At 40.9% G+C, this 22,329-nt stretch overlaps 1 protein-coding gene and 2 long non-coding RNA genes across 9 annotated transcripts in view; 2 read left to right on the forward strand and 1 right to left on the reverse strand.

The window, feature by feature from the left end:
- Positions 1 to 3,915: 3,915 nt before the first annotated feature.
- On the reverse strand, positions 3,916 to 15,290 carry CWC15 (CWC15 spliceosome associated protein). Of its 7 annotated transcripts, none has more exons than XM_040489674.1 (7): positions 15,178 to 15,290; positions 13,693 to 13,831; positions 13,097 to 13,209; positions 12,143 to 12,231; positions 10,651 to 10,764; positions 6,020 to 6,138; positions 3,916 to 4,809 (listed from the first exon to the last, which is right to left on the reverse strand). In XM_040489674.1, the coding sequence occupies exons 2-7, from the start codon at positions 13,821 to 13,823 to the stop codon at positions 4,680 to 4,682; spliced, it is 696 nt and encodes a 231-aa protein (XP_040345608.1). In that variant the 5' UTR covers positions 13,824 to 13,831; positions 15,178 to 15,290; the 3' UTR covers positions 3,916 to 4,679. The 7 variants fall into 7 exon arrangements, with proteins under 7 accessions (XP_040345608.1, XP_040345605.1, XP_040345602.1 ...); XM_040489671.1 differs by having other exon boundaries at positions 15,117 to 15,223; XM_040489668.1 differs by having other exon boundaries at positions 15,095 to 15,215.
- Positions 15,291 to 15,337: 47 nt separating this feature from the next.
- LOC121039442 (uncharacterized) overlaps positions 15,338 to 22,329 on the forward strand; it is a 32,604-nt gene continuing 25,612 nt past the window's right edge. The window contains exons 1-2 of the long non-coding RNA XR_005794798.1: positions 15,338 to 15,695; positions 17,304 to 17,397. This is a non-coding gene — a long non-coding RNA (uncharacterized LOC121039442). The remainder of the gene's footprint in view (positions 15,696 to 17,303; positions 17,398 to 22,329) is intronic.
- On the forward strand, positions 18,897 to 20,791 carry LOC121039443 (uncharacterized). The gene is made up of 2 exons (XR_005794799.1): positions 18,897 to 19,483; positions 19,731 to 20,791. It is a non-coding gene; the product is annotated as an uncharacterized LOC121039443 (long non-coding RNA).

Consider the following 22,329-nt stretch of genomic DNA (forward strand, 5'->3'; position numbering starts at 1 on the left):
ACAAGTGTTCAACAATTTGGTCAAGACATTTGTTAAAAATAAAATCCCAACTTGCATGTCCACAGTGTTTCAATTAAAAATGAGTAAATAATAATGAGATAAACGTAAACATCCCAACCTCCTGGAATTTTATCGTTTCTTTTGGGTGGAGGGCTGGTATCTTCCCACCGTTGAGCCTTCCCATCCAGATATAGGTTATTTCTCCCCACGTATTAACCTTTTCTAACGCCCCACAGTAGAGTGTTAGAGTTTTCTTCAAAGAAGTCCTGCACGTTGCTTACGTGTGTGACTATATGCCTTAGATTTTGTGTAGCTCTCATGAATGGGATTGTTTTCCATTTTATTTCTTTTTTTTTTTTTTATTTTTTTGGGGGGACAGAGAGAGACAGAGCATGAACGAGAGAGGGGCAGAGAGAGAGGGAGACACAGAATCGGAAACAGGCTCCAGGCTCCGAGCCATCAGCCCAGAGCCCGACGCGGGGCTCGAACTCACGGACCGCGAGATCGTGACCTGGCTGAAGTAGGACGCTTAACCGACTGCGCCACCCAGGCGCCCCTCCATTTTATTTCATAAATGGTGATGGTTTGTTGAAGGGGGTAAGTAGGGAAGTGACCTGGTAGCCAGTGACTCTTTGGGGGACGGGAGAGGGGTGCCTGGTGGGGCTGGGCCTGTGACTCTGTGGGGCCACTGCCCAAGCATTGCCGCGGGCCTTGTCCCAGTTCTTCTCCTCATCCCCAGCCTTTTGTGCCCTAGTGGTCTCCTCGAAGTACATGCTCTCTGAGAGTGACTAAGTCCCAGCACTTACTTAACTCACCTTCTGGAAATAGGCCTCTGGGACCAGGACTTAGAGCTTCTTTTTGTGTTGTTGTTTCATTTTTTTTTTTAAAGTTTATTTATTTATGTTGAGGGAGAGACATAGACAGCGAGCAGGGGAGGGGCAGAGAGAGAGAGGGAGACAGTATCTCAGCACCATCGGCAGGGGGCCCGATGCGGAACTCGAACCCATAAACCTGAATCGAGATCAAGAGTTGGACGCTTAACCGACTGAGCCACTCAGGCGCCCCAAGGAGTTAGACTTTCAAGGACAGGTGTGTGTTGAGGACATCCCAGGATGCATTAGAGCCCTTCTTCTGAAGTCAAAAGGTTATTGAAGCACCTGCTCCTCTTACCTTCTTCCCCAGACTCTGGCACATACAGAGATGGCTGAGCTCCGGGAGGGCTGCTTCCAATTAGTCTGGGGCCTTTAAGAGCTATTTCTTTGCCTCTTTCTCAAAAGAGAGGCGGCTCAAAAGTATGGTTAGATGAAAAGATCACCCTAGAGAGAGAACAGGGCAGATGCCCCTCTTGGGAGAGTGAACATGACAGATTTCTCCCTCCCCTTCCTCCCCCTCCTCATGTGCCTCTGACAGCTAGGCCAGGCGAGAGCCCAACATTCTCAAACGAAGAAAAACACCTAAAACAGTTTTGATATAGAAAGATCCCTATGGCTAAGATGTAGCAGGGGCCTCTACGGGAGTGTGATTTAGAGAAGGTGTGAGAGCCACCTCCCCACGATACCACAAACAAAATGGCACCCAACATTCATCGAAGGGGGAGCCCAAGGCCGGTCCTGTCTTCCATGTTCCAAAGACTTTGCCCCGTGAAGAGGGGTTGGGTTAACACGTGGGTCATCAGAAAGGCCGGCTGACCTCCTCTCTCTTGCTCCACCCTCCTCTCCTCAGAGTGGTGTCGTCTAAGGAGTCCTCCTAAGTAGCCGTCTCAGAGACAGGGCACACCCCACCCCACTCCCGCTCCCTGGTGCTGGTGCTTCCAGTCTCCAGGGGACACGGACCCAGGAGGGCCTGCTCCTGCGAAGCCAGGAGCATGAATGAACGGCCTCTAGTATTTTGGTGCAGAAATTTAGTCTTGCTAAGGAAGTGGGGCACATGAATTGACAGAGGTAGAGTCAGAGCTGAGCAGAGGAGGTGACTTTTCATTATTCTTTTTTTTTTTTTTTAATGTTTAGCTATTTTTGAGAGACAGAGAGAGAGAGAGAGAGCAGGAAAGGGGCAGAGGGAGAGAAGGAGACACAGAATCCGAAGCAGGCTCCAGGCTCTGAGCCATCAGCACAGAGCCCAACGCGGGGCTTGAACTCACGAATGGTGAGATCATGACCTGAGCCATTGTCCGACGCTTGACCGACTGGGCTACCCAGGTGTCCTTAAGTATTCTTAAGATAAGCCTCTATTCCACTGGAGTGTCTGTCACTAGGTTTCTGATCCTAGCAACCAAGCAAAAGCAATTACCGTATCTCTTGCCCAACCCAAGCTCTGATGAGTTAGGGAGTCTCTTAATTCAAAGTGAGACCATGAATAGAACAATAGACTTTCTAAGTTTTAGCGACCCCTGCTGTATGCCAGCATAGACAACATGTAAGACATCCCTACTATGTACCTGCCAGATACCTACACCTCAGAGCATTACTCAGTTCCCACCAAACTCCCTTATGACTGTCTCACTGCTATTGTTTCGTAGGTGAGGAAAGTTGGGACTAATTAACATGAAGAGGCAGTCGAGCCTAGTAATTAAGAGGATGGGCTTTAAGAATAAAGACCGTTCTAGGTTGGCATCTCGCCCCTACCCCCTTAAAGGTTTAGGACTTTGCTTTTACACTTCTCTTATAAACTTCAATTTCCTTGTCTATAAAACAGGGAAAATAATGCCTACCTTTCACAGGGAGCGGTGTCTATTAAATAAACGCAGTACAAGCAACCTTCGTGAATACCATGTCAAAGCCTAAGTGACAGACCCGGGCTTCACGTCTAGGTCCATCTGGCTTCAAAGCCCTGGTCCGCACTCAGCATGGGCCCTCAGAGGGATAAAAGGTCCCTCCAATGTCTTCCAAGATTGCAAGGCATCAGAACTAAGAAGACTGTTCCCTGCTCTGTAAATCTGAGAGCTGACACCGGAACATTAGGTTTCTTGCATCCGACTCAGGTTACACAACCTGTTTTACGCTGGAAAACTATAGTCAAAAGGGGAATGAAAACATCGAAATGACCTTTACTTGGATTCTTCCTGAACCAAACAGGGAATCCGAAGTCAGCGCAGGCTGTGGTAAGGGTGCACCTACATCAGCCCCAGTGCGCGATCCGCCTTTCAGATGCTAAAAAATTAAAGCTTTTTATGATTCAGTGCCCCCCACCTCTTTTCCTTCACTTTGCCCAGAGTCCCAAGACTAGTTTTGGGAATCTAAGGTCTTTCACATCACATCTAAAAGCACATTTTCATGTAGTTTGAAGGCATTCATACCTGTATTACCTTTGATGCAGCCATTTGGCCTAAGTTTCATCTTCATTTGGAAGCCCCCGGGACTTCCTTCGTATGTAACAGTGGTGCTATTTAGAAACTTGAAAATGAATCTAAAGGCACTTTGTAAATTGTAAAGCTGGTGATATTTTAAAAATAGGGCTTTAAATATTAATAAAAGGTTTAAAAAAACCCACTAATTGAAGTATTCAAAATTTTGTGTAAATAGATCAACTGGAAAAAAATGCAGAGCATGAATGTGGAAACCTGGGCCCCATTTCCAGCTTTACTCCTGGCTCGGGCTACATACAACCCGTGTCCCAGCTTCCACTGGGGAAATGCTGGAGTAGTGAATATGCTCTCAAAGGGTTGGAATAAATAGTGATAAAAGCATGTTATTTTTGCTTTCTAAGTTTTATCTTTAACCTTATCAAGCTATCAGTTACAACTGAGGAATCTTAGGACAGAGTCTCTGTAAATGGCTCCATTTCTGATCCCAATTTTTCCACCAAAGTGACACCCTTAAATCAGAGCCCAGGCTTAGGGAAACTTAACTTCCCAGCTGTGTAGAGACGTTCCCACTTCCCACGTGCATATCCTCGAAGGTAACAAACAAACAAACAAAATCCTATTTCCAAAGGTTTTATTTCATGTACTGTTTGCTGTTTAGAACTTTCCTACGCTCTGCATCCTAAAGTCGGTCAGTGTGCAAACTCTATCTCATTCAAAAGAGACATGGCCGTTGAGTATCCAGGAAAACACAGGTGAGTGCCACATGCTTACTGGGCATGCTTAAGGAGCTGTTTTGGGCCAAGAGAAAAAGAAAGGAGTGCTTGCAGAAGCGAAAGATACCCCATGCACCCTCAGACACACACTCAGGGAGCTTAGAGGTTGAGGACACTCTTCTCTACCAACATGTGGACCAAAACAGAATTCTTTTCATCTTCCATCACGCTTTTAAAAAAGCAGAGAAGACATTACACATTAACTGACCTTAAATCAATGTCAAAGAAATGAGGAGAAAAAATTAATGCACAAAGAAATACAATTCACAAAACAAAATATGCAATGTTTTAAAAGCTGCATACATTTCAACAAAAAAGTTGGGGACACAGATTTGGTTATATAGATTTTTCAAAATATTTATTATAAGAAGGCTCCCTTTCCCATATTAAAAGGAAAACATATGACTGGAAATATTCCAAGAATGGAAACTAGGTTAAACCAATTCCCAAGTCCTTATCAAATAATGGATCCATAAAGGAGAGTATATTTTGGAACTTAAAATTAGGGAAGCCTATGCATAATGTAGATGGGGCAAGAGAAAACAGAACAAAGTCAGAATGATCGTTTACATTTTACAGTCTTTAATTAAGCACATAAAACTGTACTATTTAATATATTTCTCCATGAACTTTTTGTGAAATTCAGATCGCAGTGTATCATTTACAAATCTTTTGTCTTTCTTCTGATCATCTACACCTTTTGCACAGTTCTTGAAAACAACATCATCATCCCACCTAAAGGAAAAAAGCAAACAGAACGCTTACATGTCTGTATCAGGAGACATGAAAAAGTGAGTTGCAAAGCTTAGTCATTACCCAGAAATATGCTCAACATATACATCATCTGATGCAGCAATTACACCCAAAAGAATAAAGTAATTCTTAATAGGTTGTAATTTTGCTTTATTACAGCAGGAAAGGCAATTCCTATTTAGAACATACATTCTTATGACTTCTCCTGTATGAGAAACTCTGAGTGAAAAAGCAGAAACACACCGGCTTAATTGCATAAATATTTAATGTTTTCAGGTCTGAAACAAAGAGGCAGCCCTGGTATTACCCTGGTTACTGTAGATGGTTCTAGATGATAATAACTGGTCAATTTACTATAGTTCGGATTACCAGATTTTATGCTCTTTGATCAGTTACCACTTAGTAATCATCCACTATAGTATGTGCATTTTATGGCAACAAAAGAAGAAACTACTGGGGTATAACCAGTAAGGCTCATGTGCTGGCCCATGTCCACCTGTCACTGCTAGAGTAAAGAATATTCTGGGTGACCCTCAGAAGAGGGACAGAGCATGAGGAAGTGTGCCCATGGATTCCTCCTGTAGCTTTCCCCCTTATGACCTGGCTGTGGCTCTGTTAGTACGAGGACAACTATATGCAGAGTCCTTTGTGTCCTTCTGGTGAGCCTCTGAATGTGAAGGGTGAGCTTGGGACTCTTCCCACACAGATGTAAAATGTAACCTCTGTAGGGCCAACGGCTCAATGCACTGCTCCATCCCTAGCGCTTGGAACAGTATCTGGGGGCGCCTGGGTGGCTCAGTTGGTTAAGCAGCCGACTTCAGCTCAGGTCGTGATCTCACGGCTCGTGAGTTCAAGTCCTGCAGTGGGCTCGGTGCTGACACCTCAGAGCCTGGAGCCTGCTTCGAATTCTGGGTCTCCCTTTCTCTCTGCCCCTCCCCAGCTTGCACTCTGTCTCTCTCTCAAAAATAAACAAACACTAAAAAAATTAAAAAACAACAGTATTTGGTACACAGCTAGTTATCAGAAATATCTACTGAAAGTAAGTACACGTTCATTCCTTCTCCTTCTGTCATTCTAATATCTGACGGAGAAGATGACCAGTGAAAAAGGGGTTTTTAGAGGCTTCACATAATATAGCTTAGTATAAAACTCCCAATCTGCAATATATATCCAACTCATTAGTGTAAAGTACCTTCTTTTAACTTTGAAGTTGGCCTGAGGCTGGGATGGACCAGTGAGATTAAGGAGAGGGTTTCCACTCAATATGTTTTCCATACGTATTCTTTCTTCTTCAGCTTTTTGTTCTTGTTCCTGTCAATGACAGAGGAGGGCTCATTTATTTACGTTAATTCTGGGATAATCTTCTTGCATAACTCCTATTTTAAAAGACTGTTAGGATTTTTATGAGGGAGCTGGAGTAAGAATCAAGGTAGCCTTTTTTTTTTTTTTTTTTAAAGATATAAGATATACCAGAAAAGTCTCACTTAATCCAAACAATTTGGCTTTTTTACTATAAATATTTCATGCTTGTCATCATACATTCATTAGTCCGACTCTGAAATTCTAGAATGCATATTTAAACCTATTTTCTTTCTTGAAGTACATACAAAATTCATCGCTCATTCTAAGAGAATACATCAATAAATATATTCTACTAATTTCAGAATATATTAAACATCAAAAAGACACATTTAGCAAAACTATTACCTTTATTTTTAAAGACGGGCTATATATAACCACAATTAAAAAATAATTTTATTTTGAACTATTAACAATGTAAACGTGCAGCTCCAGGATTAGTGACAAGTTATTATTAACCAAGAAGTAGCTCCTAAAATAAAACAAGCTATCATGTAAAATCTCATATTCAGTTAACATGCATTTCTACTAATTCACCGCAGGTTTTTCCATTTTGTTCTTATCATTTATTGTTACTAACTCTCCATTTTTACACCTCTCATTCTTCATCAGCTACAAGCTCGTCCTTCTTCACTTTTAATTTAGCATTAACCTCTTTAAACCCAAATCCGCCTGTTTCATTCTTAAAAATATAAAATGCCTAGAATTCTTAGCGATAGTAACTGCTGATCTATCTGTTCAGGCTATTTTAAACCAAAGATAAATCCCACTTTATTGGATTTTAGGGATGACAAAAATTGATCAAGGAAAAAGAGACTTTCAATTTAAAATGAACCTAATAGTGTTTTATATCACTTTAAAAAATAACCTAATTTTTCATACAGGCTAATGATTATTTCATTTTAATATCCAAGTGTGAACAACAGATTTCATTTTTAAGAGGCCAAATAACTGGGAAGTGACAAGATGCAACTTTCAGGGAAATAAACAGGGAAATTACTTTAGGTCACTTTCAGACCTTAAGCAAACAAAATTAAGAGCATCCATCATAGATTAAGAGCAGACGGGGGCGCCTGGGTGGCGCAGTCGGTTAAGCGTCCGACTTCAGCCAGGTCACGATCTCGCGGTCCGTGAGTTCGAGCCCCGCATCAGGCTCTGGGCTGATGGCTCAGAGCCTGGAGCCTGTTTCCGATTCTGTGTCTCCCTCTCTCTCTGCGCCTCCCCCGTTCATGCTCTGTCTCTCTCTGTCCCAAAAATAAATAAACGTTGAAAAAAAAAATTTAAAAAAAAAAAAGAGCAGACAGCTTTCTAAAAACTATGTATTTTTAACAAATTATATCGATGCTGAAAGTGAAAAGATATTTCTCTGAGATGCTATAAAAATAAGAGCTCAAATATACAATGTATCCAACTTATAATAATAATGTATGTGATATGATAAAGTTCTGGCCATTTTATATCTGCATTATTTTTTCTTTCAGAGTCCTGGCTGATTGCCAAACACAGCACTGGAACAAAGGTGCCCACCCTTTCCATACTCAAGTACCAGGCACATTATGGTTCCCAAACATAGGTTAATAATGAGTAACAGCCTGCATATCAAATCCAAACTGCTCCGTTTTTATAAATAAAATGTTACTGGAACATGGATAGTCAACCTCATTCATTTTGGTATTGTTTGCAGTGGCTTCTGTGCTACAGAGAGCACTAGACACTGCATGGTCTGCAAGCCTGAAATGTCCTGAAATATTTACCATCGGGCCGTTTACAGAAAGCTTCCTAGCCCCTGACATAGGGTGACTGGTTTGAAAATGTTATTTTGGGACACCTCAAAAACCAGCCACTAGAAAACCAGACAGGCAAACAGGAAAAAAAGAAATAACTGTCATTCAATCCCAAGAAACATCAATACATTTTTGTACAAAGACAGTAGATGAGCCCCACAAAATTCCAAGATCTTTGTCTAAAATGTTTATTCTTGGGGCGCCTGGGTGGCTCAGTTGGTTAAGCGTCCGACTTCAGCTCAGGTCATGATCTCACAGCTCGTGAGTTCGAGCCCTGTGTGGGGCTCTGTGCTGACAGCTCGGAGCCTGGAGTCTGCTTCGGATTCTGTGTCTCCCTCCCTCTCTGCCCCTCCCCTAGCTCGCATTCTGTTTCTGTCTCTCTCTCAAAAATAAACAAACGTTAAAAAAAGAAATGAAATGAAATACACTTTATCTTTCCTAAAGGTCAACCAAATGCATTTGAATTCTATGTCTCTTTACATATCTAGAGCTGTTAGGCAAGCTGCAAGATTCTGGAATAGAACAACTGCCCTCTAGTGGTGTGCAAGTGGTATCAGGAAAGTTCTTATAATTCTTTGATTTTTAAAAATTAGATACAATTATAGGCTATTATGGGAATTATGCCAAACTTTGATGAGAACTATCCTAAAAATATTCTTCTTCCGGGGCGCCTGGGTGGCTCAGTCGGTTAAGCGTCCGACTTTGGCTCAGGTCATGATCTCACGGTCCGGGAGTTCGAGCCCCGCGTCGGGCTCTGTGCTGACAGCTCAGAGCCTGGAGCCTGTTTCCGATTCTGTGTCTCCCTCTTTCTCTGACCCTTCCCTGTTCATGCTCTCTCTCTGTCTCAAAAATAAATAAATGTTAAAAAAAAAAAAAAATTCTTCTTCCAATTTGAAATCCAGCAATGTTCTACTTCCCTAGACTCCTCACATGAACCCATGTCAGTCTTTCTCCCCCCTTTAAACAGAACAAATTCTTGGTTCAAGCTTGGTTCAAGCTTGCACAGAGAGAGGCTCATTAAAAAAAGCTGAGTTGTTTTGTTTGAAAGTGGAAGCAGATATCTTCATCTGAATGTCTCGTAATGAATCAAATTCAACCTGTTCCAGAGTTCGTCATCTCTTTTCTCTCCGTCTAAACACGCTCATCCTTCTGCCATCCCCTGTATTAGTGACTGGCAGCAACATCTCCCCAGAAACTGGGGGGTCATCGTGGCTGCCACATCTAATCAGCCACTTTATCTGGTCAATTTTTCTTCCTCGACAGCTCTATCAGCATCTACTTGCGTCTCTCAATTCCAATTCCTATTATGCAAAATGATCATAATTGCATGTAAGGATTACTGGAACAGCCTCCTCAATCAGTTGTCTCAATACAACCGCCATACCTCTGCCAGAGTAATCTTTCCAAACTGCGTATCCAATAATTTTATTATTCATGTTTCCCGGTGTTACTGAAATATTTCATAATAAAATAAACAAAAAAATAAAATGCATATCCAACCTTATCAATCTCCTGCTGAAATCAACTAGCTCCTCATGGCCTTCAAAACCCGAGTCCAAACTCCTTTAGCGCTGGCTTGTGAACCACTAAAGCTGTGACCTGTTCGAGCTCACCTGTTTCTTGTCTTATTTTTATTACTATGGCCAATTCATCCAAAGTTTACAAGTATGTACTATGGGGGCGCCTGGGTGGCTCAGTCGGTTAAGCAACGGACTTTGGCTCAGGTCATGATCTCACGGTTCGTAGGTTCGAGCCCCACATCAGGCTCTGTGCTGACAGCTTGGAGCCTGGAGCCTGCTTCGGATTTTGTGTCTCCCTCTCTCTCTGCCCCTCCCCCACTTGTGCTCGGTCTCTCTCTCTCTCTCTCAAAAATAAATAAAATGTAAAAAAAAAATTTAAAAAAAAGTATGTACTATGGATCCTATGTAATCCTTGTAACTCTCACTGAGACAGACATTCTTTTCTTTCACTGTATAAATGGAGAGAATATGGGGACCCAGAAGTTAGGTAAATTGCCCTAAGTTATATAAAACCTATTGACAGACTATATCAACATATGCCTGGAAAGAAGGCTGCAAAGAGGAGACAAAGATAGCCTCATTATATCCAGTGGTTCTCGGTAGGCCATGATTATATATCGTATTCAACTTTGATTCCTCTGACACTTACTGGACAATGACTCAACGTCTGTTGAACATATGAACAAGCATGTGAACGAAGAGCAAACTGGTAGTATTATTAGGCATGTCTGAGCTATTTGGAAAGAATTTTTTTTTAATTTTTAAAATTTTTTTTATTTTTGAGACAGAGAAAGACAGGGCATGAGCAGGGAAGGGGCAGAGAGAGTGGGAGACACAGAATCGGAAGCAGGCTCCAGGCTCTGAGCCATCAGCCCAGAGCCCGATGCGGGGCTCAAACTCACAGACTGTGAGATCATGACCTGAGCCGAAGTCAGATGCTCAACCGACTGAGCCACCCAGGCGCCCCTGGAAAGAATTTTTAACACAACCAAGGAAGTTAGGATGTCATAAAAATAACAGGACTTGTAGACCTACAAGTGCTGTAATATCTAGACATGGCACGATTTCTCATACAAGATGATATTACTTACATCAAAAAATATTTCTAGTTTAGCACAGAAGATGGAGAAAGATGTAAATATTTAGTATTTCCATTTTACCTTCCTGGCCTGCTCTTCAGCTCTTTCTTTTTTAATTTTTTCTAGCTCTGCAAGAAGAGCTGCAGTATCATCATCATCACTCTCCTCTTCAAAATCTTCATCTTCATCTTCCTCCTGAAAAAGAATGACAACGGCCCAGGAGATTGGAAAGAACATGCACATTATTCATTTATTTTTCCATAAAAATCACACTTATCAAATCTCTGGGGCAGCGGTCAGTTTCCCGTTGGGGAAGATAAATGTACTTAAATATAATTAAAATCAACAAGCAACCAAAAAATAAAATAAAACCCCACAAACAAGCTTACAGAATACTTACTAAAATGTCCCTCATATGTTTGAGATTGTAACTTCAAATAGGGTAACAAAATATCTTTCAAATTTACAGGGTCAAAAGAGATTTTACATATGAAAATAGTTCTAAAATCAGAGAAGAAATACTACACTGATATACGCAGTACATATGTACACGGTGTATCACCCTGAGAGTCAAATAATTTTATTAGCTCAAAACAACTTTTAAGCTAGGAAGTAAGGATAATCAAAAGTACAAACAAGGGTGCTACATTCTCAGAATAATTTCAAACAAATAGTTATTAAATCCCATTTAAAATTGGGTTTCCTTTATTTAATTACTGAGTTCACTACTGAATTCAGTCTGTCAGGTCTGGAATTAATTGTTGACATATACATTTAGTTTGATGCTCCCCACGAAAGGCCACTCATGTTTTCCCACTGTATGTAGAAACTTGCAAGTTAATTACAGACTATAGGGCCCCACTGAATTTTAATGTTAACTGAAGCACTAATTCTAAAAACCTTCCACTTAGATCGCTTCCCTTCCTAAGCAGAGGAAGCCATTAAGTTGAAGTGCACATCTAGAGAGGGCACCTTTGAGATCTAATGTGGAAAGGCCCCTGGGTTCAACTCTTGGGGGTGCTGACAGACACCCTAGGATGAGGAATGCCCTCTGGGGGGTACAGAAAACATGGTCAACCTCCAGGATTTAGTACAGAGAGTTCTTTTTTAGGGAAGCTTATTCTTTAATAGAACACTTCCTTATGTGGTTCTCTGGAGATCAAACTTGCCCTTGAAGTTTGATTACTCTTGTGATTAATACTTTTTGTTTAAGAATCAACCATGGGGCGCCTGGGTGGATCAATCGGTTAAGTGTCCAACTCCTGATTTTGGCTCAGGTCATGATCTCACGGTTCGTGAGACCAAGCCCCGTGTCCAGCTCTGCGCGGAGCCTGCTTGGGATCCTCCCTCTCTCTTTCTGCCTCTCCCCTGCTCACGCTCTCACTCTCTCAAAATAAATAAATAAACTTAAAAATCAACCATAAAGCTTAACACTGATGTCAGGGCTACATGTGAATAATAGGAAGTAAATAAATACAGGTCACTTCTCAAAGTCAAAAAACAAAAAAAAGCATTTCAGAAAACAAGATAAAAAAATTATCACGTGGAGATCAATGGAGGAAATAAAACATACATCTGTTAGAGGATCATCTGCATCAAGGTTGGCAGCAGGAATCTGGTCTAACCGAGGTTTCTTTGACACTGATGAGGAGGTTGTATGTTCTGGGGGAAAACAAACATCATTTAGCTTACTAAAATAAACACTGCATTTCTTGTAACATTTTAGGGACGTGTGGGCACAAAGAGCTTACAGGAACCACAGTGCCTGGAATGTGCCCTTGGTTAAGTATTTGTTGAATGAATTAATGAAAGTATTGATTTGAATAGGAGAACTATATAGCCTCTCTTGGGAAATTGAGGAAATAGTTTACATATACTGAAAATATAAAAAAGCTACTGTAACTGATGCCTGTAAATGCCTGCCAAAAACTAGCGACAAAACTAAGAGACCCTCACAGACAGAAACTTATGGGGCTCAAGGAGTGTGGCTATTCTCAACAGTAAAAACCTTTATGTGAGGGGCGCCTGGGTGGCTCAGTCGGTTAAGCGTCCGACTTCAGCTCAGGTCACGATCTCGCAATTTCTGAGTTCGAGCCCTGCATCGGGCTCTGTGCTGACAGCTCGTAGCCTGGAGCCTGCTTCGGATTCTGTGTCTCCCTCTCTCCCTGGCCCTTCCCCTCTCGAGCTCTGTCTCTCTCTCAAAAAATAAATAAACATTAAAAAAAAAGATTAAAAAAAAACAACAAAACACCTTTATGTGAACTGAAACAACAGCTGCTAGATATCCCCAGGTCATCCTGTTCCTTCTACCACAGAAGCACAGATGGAATTAGAACCCAACCTCATCAGCGCTAATCTAATCACTTAAGAAAGTGTTACTGATGTCTTAAAGCAAACAATATTTTAAACTGTTCACACCAATATTTTAAAGGCAAACAAAATACTGATCAGTTCCAATTAGAACATGAAATAAAAACCGTTATTGACCTAATTTCAGGAGACAAATGTCTGGGGGTAGTGTTAGTACCTCGTGTTGGACGATCTCTATTTTTTTCTCTGGCGGCAGCTCGCTCTCTCTCCTCCAGCTCTCTCCTGAAGTCACGGTTGCGAACCTCTTCAGGGGCATCCTGAGTGGTTTGTCTAAAGGAGAAACAAATGAGGGAAAAAATGTTACTTACTCATCAACATGGATACAAGTTACATCCTTGTGATGTTTCCAATATTTCAAAAAGCACAAAGTGAGTCACACATATTTTCCCATAAGGCTGCAGATGAATTAAAATGTCTTTACTTTTTGTTAGCCATGTCATCTCAGGGCTCATTACCGTGACACTTTTAATCTCATAATGATTAGTGTAGACCGTGCACAGGCCCTCTGAGGTAACTATTACTGTGCCACCTACATATGGAAATTCCCAGTTAACAGCAACTTCTGCATCAGTAATATACAGTAGTGCATTATAATCAGAGCATAATGTTAATGTCAAATACTCTATTGCATTCTACGCCTATGAAAATAGATGACTTAAGCGATCAATCCTCAAAATGCTACAGTCTCATGACCATGCCATTTAACATTTTTAGTCTTGTTTTCCGAACAAAAAAATGAAAAGTCTTCGTTACCTATATTTTATCTTTGTATGAGAAGGTAGGTCTCTACTTGAATACTGCTTTGAGAGTTGACTCAAATCACCTTCTCCTTTTCCTCTCCCCCCTCTTGCAGGTTCAAAAGTTGGCCTAGCTGCTGTTGTCATCTTTTATGCTTTAAAGAAAAACAGTATCCAGTTAATTCCAATATGATAAACTCTCATTGCATATCCATCTCTCATAAATCTCATAAAAACAGTATCCAGTTAATTCCAATATGATAAACTCTCATTGCATAAAGTATTCATAAATATCCATTCTTGTGAAATAATTTCCAAAACTCATTCTCCAAAATTTACCTAAAGAATCTCGAACAAAAGTTTTGAAGAAAACAAATTATGAAGCTCAGGGTGTATAAGGAATACAGCTTCTTAGGCAGCTCTTAGTGCAAAAAATCTCCCATGAAGATCTGAGTTTGTGTTTCTGTTCTCCTGTCTCTGTGACCTTGGGCAAGTCACCGGGCTTAGGTTTCTGTGAAATGGGCTAGATATCCCTCAAAGGATTATTATATGAGAATTGAAATGTCAAAGTCTTGTGAAATTTAGCACTGCCACGATTAAGTTTTAAAAATTCTCAACTCAACATTACTCCACCAGACACCCTAACTAAACCTCGTACAACAGAAAATAGGCTAGTGACAAGAACAAAAATTACTTTAAAATCACTGTCAAAGTTAGTGAGTGTTCTGGAGAAACGTGTGCTAAAATTTAATGACGGTTACGTGGGCAAAATTCTCTGACAACCTTTTGTTGATCCAATTTTCTCCTACAGCCACCGTTGTAAGTCAGATCTTTTGTAGGTTACAAAGCTCAAGACAGGACACTCCCCCCCCCCCCAAAGGATTCTGATAAGCAAAACTCCGGGACCCATTCCTTGCGTTACTTTCGGTTTTGAGCTGCCAAGAGTGGTGCCTGGCAGATGTGGCTCCTAAAGCCCCGTTAAGGGTCCGAAAAGCATGAGTGTGGGGACGCTGGGGGAACCGGTATACTGTTCCAGATTTTCAAAAAGGGAAAAGGGGTGAATGCAAAGGGAGAAACTGGATTGTCTGCCGCTGGGGGCGCCGCCGCCTCCCACACACCCCCGGATCCTCGTCGCTCCCACCTCCCGGGGGCTCGCCTTCAGGCTGTTACCAGAAACTCGCTGACTCTTCACCCAAAGGCCCGACTCGCAGGGGGTTGGGGGGGTTGGAGGGGCGTGGACCCTATTTAACGCCGTCTGCAAAGCTGCCTTCACGCTGCGCGCTCCGCGGCCGGCCTGGGATTCGCCGGGCTCTACCACCGCCCGCTGCTCCGCGGCCTCCTCCGCCCGCGCCCGGTTCTCTACTGCCGACTCCGGCCGCAACCACCCTTTCCCGCCCCTCTCGGACAACAGAGACGACCTGCCACCCTCCTGCCGCTCACGTCGGCCGGGGTCTAATGCTGCAGCCTCCGGAAATCATACAGACACCATTACGACTCGTACCTCCCAGGAGCCTCTGCGCCCAAAGCCAGGGCCCAAGACCCGGAAGCAAACCCTAAGCTCTTTAGTCGCAGTTTAGAGGCGGAGGCGGAGACCAATCCGCAGCAGGCAAGGTGGAAGTCGGCGTGACGACAGAAAGGGGCGGGGCCGAAACGGCCCAGGGGGCGGGCGTTTGAAATCAGTGCTTTAGGGTAGACCCTAAACATCATTTTATACCTTCGAGAACCAATTACTTAATGTCTCTTCCGTCTTTCCCTTCCCCGACCCCCTCCCAGACTCCTTCATTCCGGTGCTGCGTGGACGGAAAGCCCCGGGTAGCCGACACCACGTCCCCGGCTAGCGAGAGAGAGCGTAGAGAAGGATTACACCAAACTGTTTAAATCCAACGGCTCCAGCTTCCTCTCTCCTGAGCTAGACCCAACAAGCCTAGAGAGTTGGGCTACGGAAAAACTAGTGTTTTCATTTAATTGGACATGAAGAAAGAACAAATATGTACGGGGGCAACCACGATCTTTATAAAGGTACCATTCCTGCAAAAATATTAGTCTTCAAAAGCAAAGGTTGTATTCGTATTGTTTGTTAAAATTTCTATTTTTTAGAAAAGTCTAAGTTCTAGTGGGAGGGGAGATGTCACTATTCGAGATCCATTTATGAACCCGATTACGAGCGTTTAGAACGGTGGGCCCAACTGCCAGAAGCTCGAGATGCAGTTATAAGATGGCTACTCAAGCGTTAGGTGAACTTTTAATGAGACAACGAACGAGGCGGGGGGGGGGGGACCTCCCCAGTCGTCTTTCCTCCCTTTCCCAAGAAGGACTCTGGGAGCAGGGCTCTCGTTTGCTTAGCCCATATTGGTATCTCCTCACATAGTTTTTGGCCACAGTAGATACTCAATATTTATTAAACAAATGAAAATTCAGCCCCTCCAACTTGGTTTCAAATGTAAAGAGCTCATTAAATTGAACAATTAAAAAGCTTTATGTTCGGAACTCTTTCTTTGAAACTTATAAATGAAAAAAGTAAAAGAAAAAAGCCCCTTATAAAGTTCAAGATGAAGATCTTAGTTCTTAATGGAGGTGTTTCTCCCCTAGTTTTGCACATCTCCGTAAAGGACGCTACCATGTATGAGGCTATTAAACCCAAATCTTGAGGATCCTAATTGAATTCCTTTTTCTAAACCCTTCACATTTAGTTCATTTGCAAGACTTGCCAATTTTACTTCCAAAATGATACCCCACATTTCAGTCCACTGCCACTACCCTAAGTCTAAGACACTATTTTTCACCGACATTTGTAATTGTTCCCTAATGCGTCTTCTTGCTTTCACTTTTGTCCAACGTACAGTTAATTTTGCATATAGCAGTGAGAGTGACCTTTGAAAATTACAAAGCAGGTAGTGTTACTCTCCTGCAGAAAAATCCACTGCACTTAGAGTAAAAGTCAAATTCCTTAATGTGACCTGAGACCTTGTGGAGTCTGGTTCCTGCCTAGCTCCTTGACTTCACTTACAATCAGACACTTCTTACATATTAAACTTTAGCCACAGCCAACAGGGCGTCTCTGTTTCACAAACGAGGATAAGGTTCCTTTGTACTAGGTTTTCTCTGTTGCCTGTGCCCCAAGACGACTGTTAACATCCTTCAAGTCTCTGCTCAGATGTTACTGTGTCAGTGAGGCTTTTCCCTGACATCTTCTTTGTCACCCCCAAGCCCCGAACATGCAAATACCATCACATCGCCCTACTTTATTTTTTTTGTAGTACCAAATGCTGCCAAATTTATTCTGCCATTGTTTTTTCGCCTTGTTTTTTGTCTGAGAGGCAGTATAGCAGAGTCGTTAAGAGATAAGGGATCTATAGCCTATCTTGGTGCTAAATTCCAGGTCTGCCTTTGACTAGCTGTTTAGCCTTGCCCTAAAGGGAAAGTTATTTTCCCTTTTTGTGCCCTCAGTTTCCATTATATAAAATGGGGATAATTCTAGTCTTGACCTCCTATTGTTATGATAAGGATTAAATGAAGTAGTACTTGTAAAGTGCTTAAAACAGTCTCAGCAAACAGTACTTGCTAAGTTGTTAGCTATTATTATTATTAATATTATTTTTATTATTATTGTCTATCTTCCTATATTAGAACGTAAGTTCCAGGAAAGCAGGAACCTTGTCTCTCTTGTTCACTGGTGTATCCTCTGCATGTAGAACAGTGCCTGGCACATAATAGGTGCTGAGTAAGTATTTGTTGAATGAATGAATGATTGATGCACTATGAAGTGGAGGAAAGAAGTAACAATGACAGGGTGGTGACACAATTATAGATAATACCCCTGGTTTCTATATCCCAGCTGCCCTTATCAGCCCTGAGTCCATCACCCTGATTCATTTTGCTCTTAGCCCACCACCATGGGCTAATCTTTGGATCACCATGATTAAATAGCCACCCCTGTAATTAACACCCACATACAATATCATCAGTCCATGAAGTTAAAAGCTTTGACCTAAATGGTCTGAAAGTAGTAATTAGAAAACACTAAAAAAGTGTTTGCTTAAGTGATTTTAAAGTACTGATAAATGAAACGAAAAGCTTTTGACTTAAGTGGTTTGAAAGTATTAGAAAAAAAAAAACCTAAAAGCAAGTTTACTAAAAACTTAAAATATACCTTATCAGTTACCTTTGCTGGCAAAAGTCATGTATAACCTCCCAGGAGTTCTCATTTTAAGCCCATTACCACAGAAATCCAGTTGTGCCTCAAATTCTGCCTGCCAAACCTCTTATGCTCTTCTAATTGCTTATTTTTCCACTCTGCAATGATATGATTTCCCACAGTCCCCTCTTTCTTCAAATCTACACGCCCTTTCCACCCTCTTTTCCCTTCTCATCCTCTTTCCCAGGAATGGATGATCTTCTGACTTCTTGCGAAAACAAAAGCTCTTAAACAAGGATTTCTCATGTGCCCTCCAGCAGATCTACCAAACTGCCCATGACTGTGCCCATTACCCTCAGCTCTCTATGGGTTAGTAGACATGAGATGACCTAAGCCCCCTTCCTTTGTGGTCTGGATCCTAATCCCTCCAACCTTCTTTGTAACTGACATCATGCTGTATTTCTTATCTCTCATAATCTATGAATCAATCCATTCCTTGTAGATCATTCTTATCAGGTTTTGGATATATGTAGTAGATCTTAACCTTTAACAATGCTCCTTCATTTTAATATGACAAAGGCAGTATTTTAATTCAATGTGTAAGGGATATTTTACATAATAACTATGACTGTAAAACCGACTCTTGTGGCTGGATGTAATGTGGAGTTCTAGCTTCAGAATTGACACAAATACTATGTCCTATTGAATTGAATAGCCAAAAGGAAAAAAGAAACCATAAATATCTAAGAAGAAACCTTAAGAGACTATTTGCACAACCTAGGGTTTGCAAAGACCTTTTGAGCAAGGCAGAACACCTAAGAGCTGTGCAAAGAGTAAATGTAGGGCGCCTGGGTGGCGCAGTCGGTTAAGCGTCCGACTTCAGCCAGGTCACGATCTCTCGGTCCGTGAGTTCGAGCCCCGCGTCAGGCTCTGGGCTGATGGCTCAGAGCCTGGAGCCTGTTTCCGATTCTGTGTCTCCCTCTCTCTCTGCCCCTCCCCCGTTCATGCTCTGTCTCTCTCTATCCCAAAAATAAATAAACGTTGAAAAAAAAAATTAAAAAAATAAAAAATAAAAAAAAAGAGTAAATGTAAAACTTTATCTATATAAAAATTTTATTTTATTAAAGAAGGTGCTTAAAACAAAGTCAAAGATAAATGCTAGATTAACAGGTGAATTTTGTAATACCTATAACATAAAAGGTTACTACTACTATACATAACAAAATACAAACGACCCAATTAAAAAAATGGGCAAAGAATATAAACAGGCCATTCAGAGATAGCAATTCCAAAGAAACAATAAACATAAAAGACACACAACCTCCCTATTAGGAAGATGAAAGTAAACTAATAATTACCACATTATAGTATCAGATTGGCAATAATTTTGACAAATTAACAAGACAATTGGATGGGATTGGGAGAAAAGGGGATCCAGCTAGACAATAGGCATTGGCTCCTGATTTCTCTCACAGTAAAAATAAAAGGTGCTCACAGTGACCTACAAGACTCTCCCCTACATAATTGATTTCCTCTCTTGCTCATGTCTCTCTAGGCTACATCCCTTCCTGGTGTTATGTGATCATATCTCCTGCCTTAGGGTCCTTGCAGTAGCTATTTCCTTGGCCAAGAACACTCTCACTTGTCTTATTCAGGTGTAGGTTTAAATGAGGTCACCCAGGGGCGCCTGGGTGGCGCAGTCGGTTAAGCGTCCGACTTCAGCCAGGTCACGATCTCGCGGTCCGTGAGTTCGAGCCCCGCGTCGGGCTCTGGGCTGATGGCTCAGAGCCTGGAGCCTGTTTCCGATTCTGTGTCTCCCTCTCTCTCTGCGCCTCCCCCGTTCATGCCCTGTCTCTCTCTGTCCCAAAAATAAATAAACGTTGAAAAAAAAAAATTAAAAAAAAAAAAAAATAAATGAGGTCACCCAAACATGACAGCCCTATTGAAATTTGCAACCCTCCTCCCCGTTGTTCCCCCAGCATTCTGTTCTCCTTATCTCCCTTATCCTGCTGTCCTTTTTTTTTTTTACATAGCATATGTCCTCTTACATGATCCTATATAATTTAGTTATGCTTATTATTTCTTTCTCTACTTATTCCATGCAGTATATAAATTCTACAAGGGCAGAATCTTTGTTCATCCCAATGATGTAAGCCAAGCACCTAGAACAGTGCCTGGCACCAAGAGATGCCCACAATTTTTTTACAAATGAATTAATGAATGGATGGATGGATGAATGAATGAATGAGTGATTGAGTGAGTGAGTTCACAGGGAAAGAAATCACATTTTGGTATAAAAAGCTATTGCCTTAATCTCTTTTATATTTTAAAGGAGAGAAAAGTAATTGAACATTCTGCTAGTCTGAAAATAGATTTGAAATGAAGATACACCAAGACCCACAAAGATTTCTTTTCAGGAAAGAATCACTAAATGAAAAATCCTGTGACTATCAGGCTCTATAGGCACCATCAAAATTCTAATTCAGTCAGCCCCACCCCCATCCAGTCACAGCTCTAATTTAATCCAACCTTCTTTCAATTCCTCCAATTCTAGTAAACCCTCTCATTTTTACAAAGTTACAAAATGTGAAAATTTTGCTTGAAAATGTTTCTTTGAGGCTTTGAATAAGAAAATGAAGAAAACCCCCCAGTGGTCACAAGTCAGAAATCACGTTAAAACAAACAAACAAACAAACATAAACAATGGCATCTGTTTAAACTGTTTAACTTGAAAATGCCCAATTTTCTAAGATAAAAAAAACAAACTGGTCCTTTGTTTTGACAAGACTAGATGCCCTGAAGCCCAGAGAGATGATTTTCTGGAGACAACTTCAGAATGAAATTTGTGATGGTTCAGGCTAGATTACTGGATAATAGTGTAATTTTAACACCTTTTACTTAATATAAGCACATGGCTACCTCATCAGCTGGCCAGCCCATAATTACCAAGACAATTAAAAACAAACATATTAAAAAAAAACAGTTAAAACTAAACAACTGATGTGGGGAAAATAAAGAGACAGACATACTGGGCAAATTCTAAGCAATGCCAACAAAAGAACTGTAGCAACATTATCAAAAGTATTTTGGGGGCACTTGGGTGGCTCAGCTGGTTAGGCATCTGACTCTTGATTTTGGCTGAAATCATGATCTTGCAGTTCACGAGATCAAGCTGTGCATCAGGCTCAATGCTGACAGCTGGAGACTACTTGGGATTCTCTCTCTCTCTCCCTCTCTCTCTACCCCTCCCTCACGTGTGTTCTCTCTCTCTCTCCTTCCCTCCCTCCTCAAAAAATAAATATTTAATAAAAAAAGTATTCTTTAAATAGAATAGCATTAAGAAGGACATGAATAGGGCCATCGTATCATATCATAAAGAAAAATACTCTAGGAAAATATTCCAATCATGAACATGCAACTAACTACGTAGTCGGGAAAAATATAAAGCAAAAATAAAGAATTAAAAGGAAAAACTGACATCCATAATTACAATGAGAATTTTTTTTAACGTAAGTTTTCTCAGATTAATAGATCAAGCAGACAAATTAACAACATTGAAGCATTGAGTACATAGATACATATGCTCATTGCATTTATATATGCATGTGTATTTATATATTATGTTTATATGTGTATAAAATCCTTGAAAACAAGAGAATACACATCATTTTTAATAAACATTGAACATTTACAAATTTTAATCAAATATAAAGCCCTCAAATTTCAATAAATGCTTATGTATTTCTAAATGGTAATATTTAGTCTTGCCAATTTTTGAGCTTTATATAATGTTAAAAATGTTATATAAATGAATCGTGTTCATTGTGTTTTGCTTTTTTCCTTCGACTTAATGTATATTTTGTGTAGCTGTAGTATACTATGTGGAATTCCATCGTGTAAAAATACGCAATATGTGTTATTTATTCTAATAACTATGCTTTCTGATGTGGGTGTTACAAATAATGCCACTATGAACACTCTTATAAATGTGCAAAGGTGTATGGTGTGTACATTTTATTTATATATATCCTGTCAGCAGGGTGAGGGTTCTAGTTCCATACTTTCACCACACTTGATATTGTCCAACTTTTCAATTTTAACTCCCCTGATAGATGATAGTAGTATCTTATTGAGGTCTGAATTTGCATTCTCTTGATTACTAAACAACATACATATGTTTAATGTCCATTTGGACTTCTTTTGTGAGGAATTGAGGTCTTTTTTTCTATTGATTCCTCTGAGTTTTTAGTACTTAGGTACCAGCTCTGTTGCTTATTTGTGCTACATGTGTATTTTCCATTTCTTGACTCCTCCTTTTGGTATATTTTGATATACAAAAAGTCTTAGTATTTGGGTAGTTCAGCTGATCAGTCTTTTCCTTTCTGCTTTGTGCATGGTATTTATTGATTGAGAAATTCTTCCCTACTTGAAGTTATAAGAAATTCCTGGATATTATCCAAAAGTTTTATAGTTACAGCTCTCACAGTTCCACTAGGAATTCATTTTTGCGCATGCTGT

The sequence above is a fragment of the Herpailurus yagouaroundi genome, unplaced genomic scaffold (genome assembly GCF_014898765.1).
Source record: "Herpailurus yagouaroundi ecotype Mexico unplaced genomic scaffold, PumYag 180, whole genome shotgun sequence".
Lineage (NCBI taxonomy): Eukaryota > Metazoa > Chordata > Mammalia > Carnivora > Felidae > Herpailurus > Herpailurus yagouaroundi.

Bases quoted from the DNA above. Each gene is read 5' to 3' on its own strand.
- CWC15 (XM_040489674.1), bottom strand. From the start codon at position 13,823: ATGACAACAGCAGCTAGGCCAACTTTTGAACCTGCAAGAGGGGGGAGA. The intron at 13,210-13,692 runs GTAACGAAGACT...TTTCTCCTTTAG, and splicing joins CATACAAAGATAAAATATAG to ACAAACCACTCAGGATGCCC. The intron at 10,765-12,142 runs GTATGTTTTATT...ATTCTTTTTCAG, and splicing joins CAGATGATCCTCTAACAGAT to GAGGAAGATGAAGATGAAGA.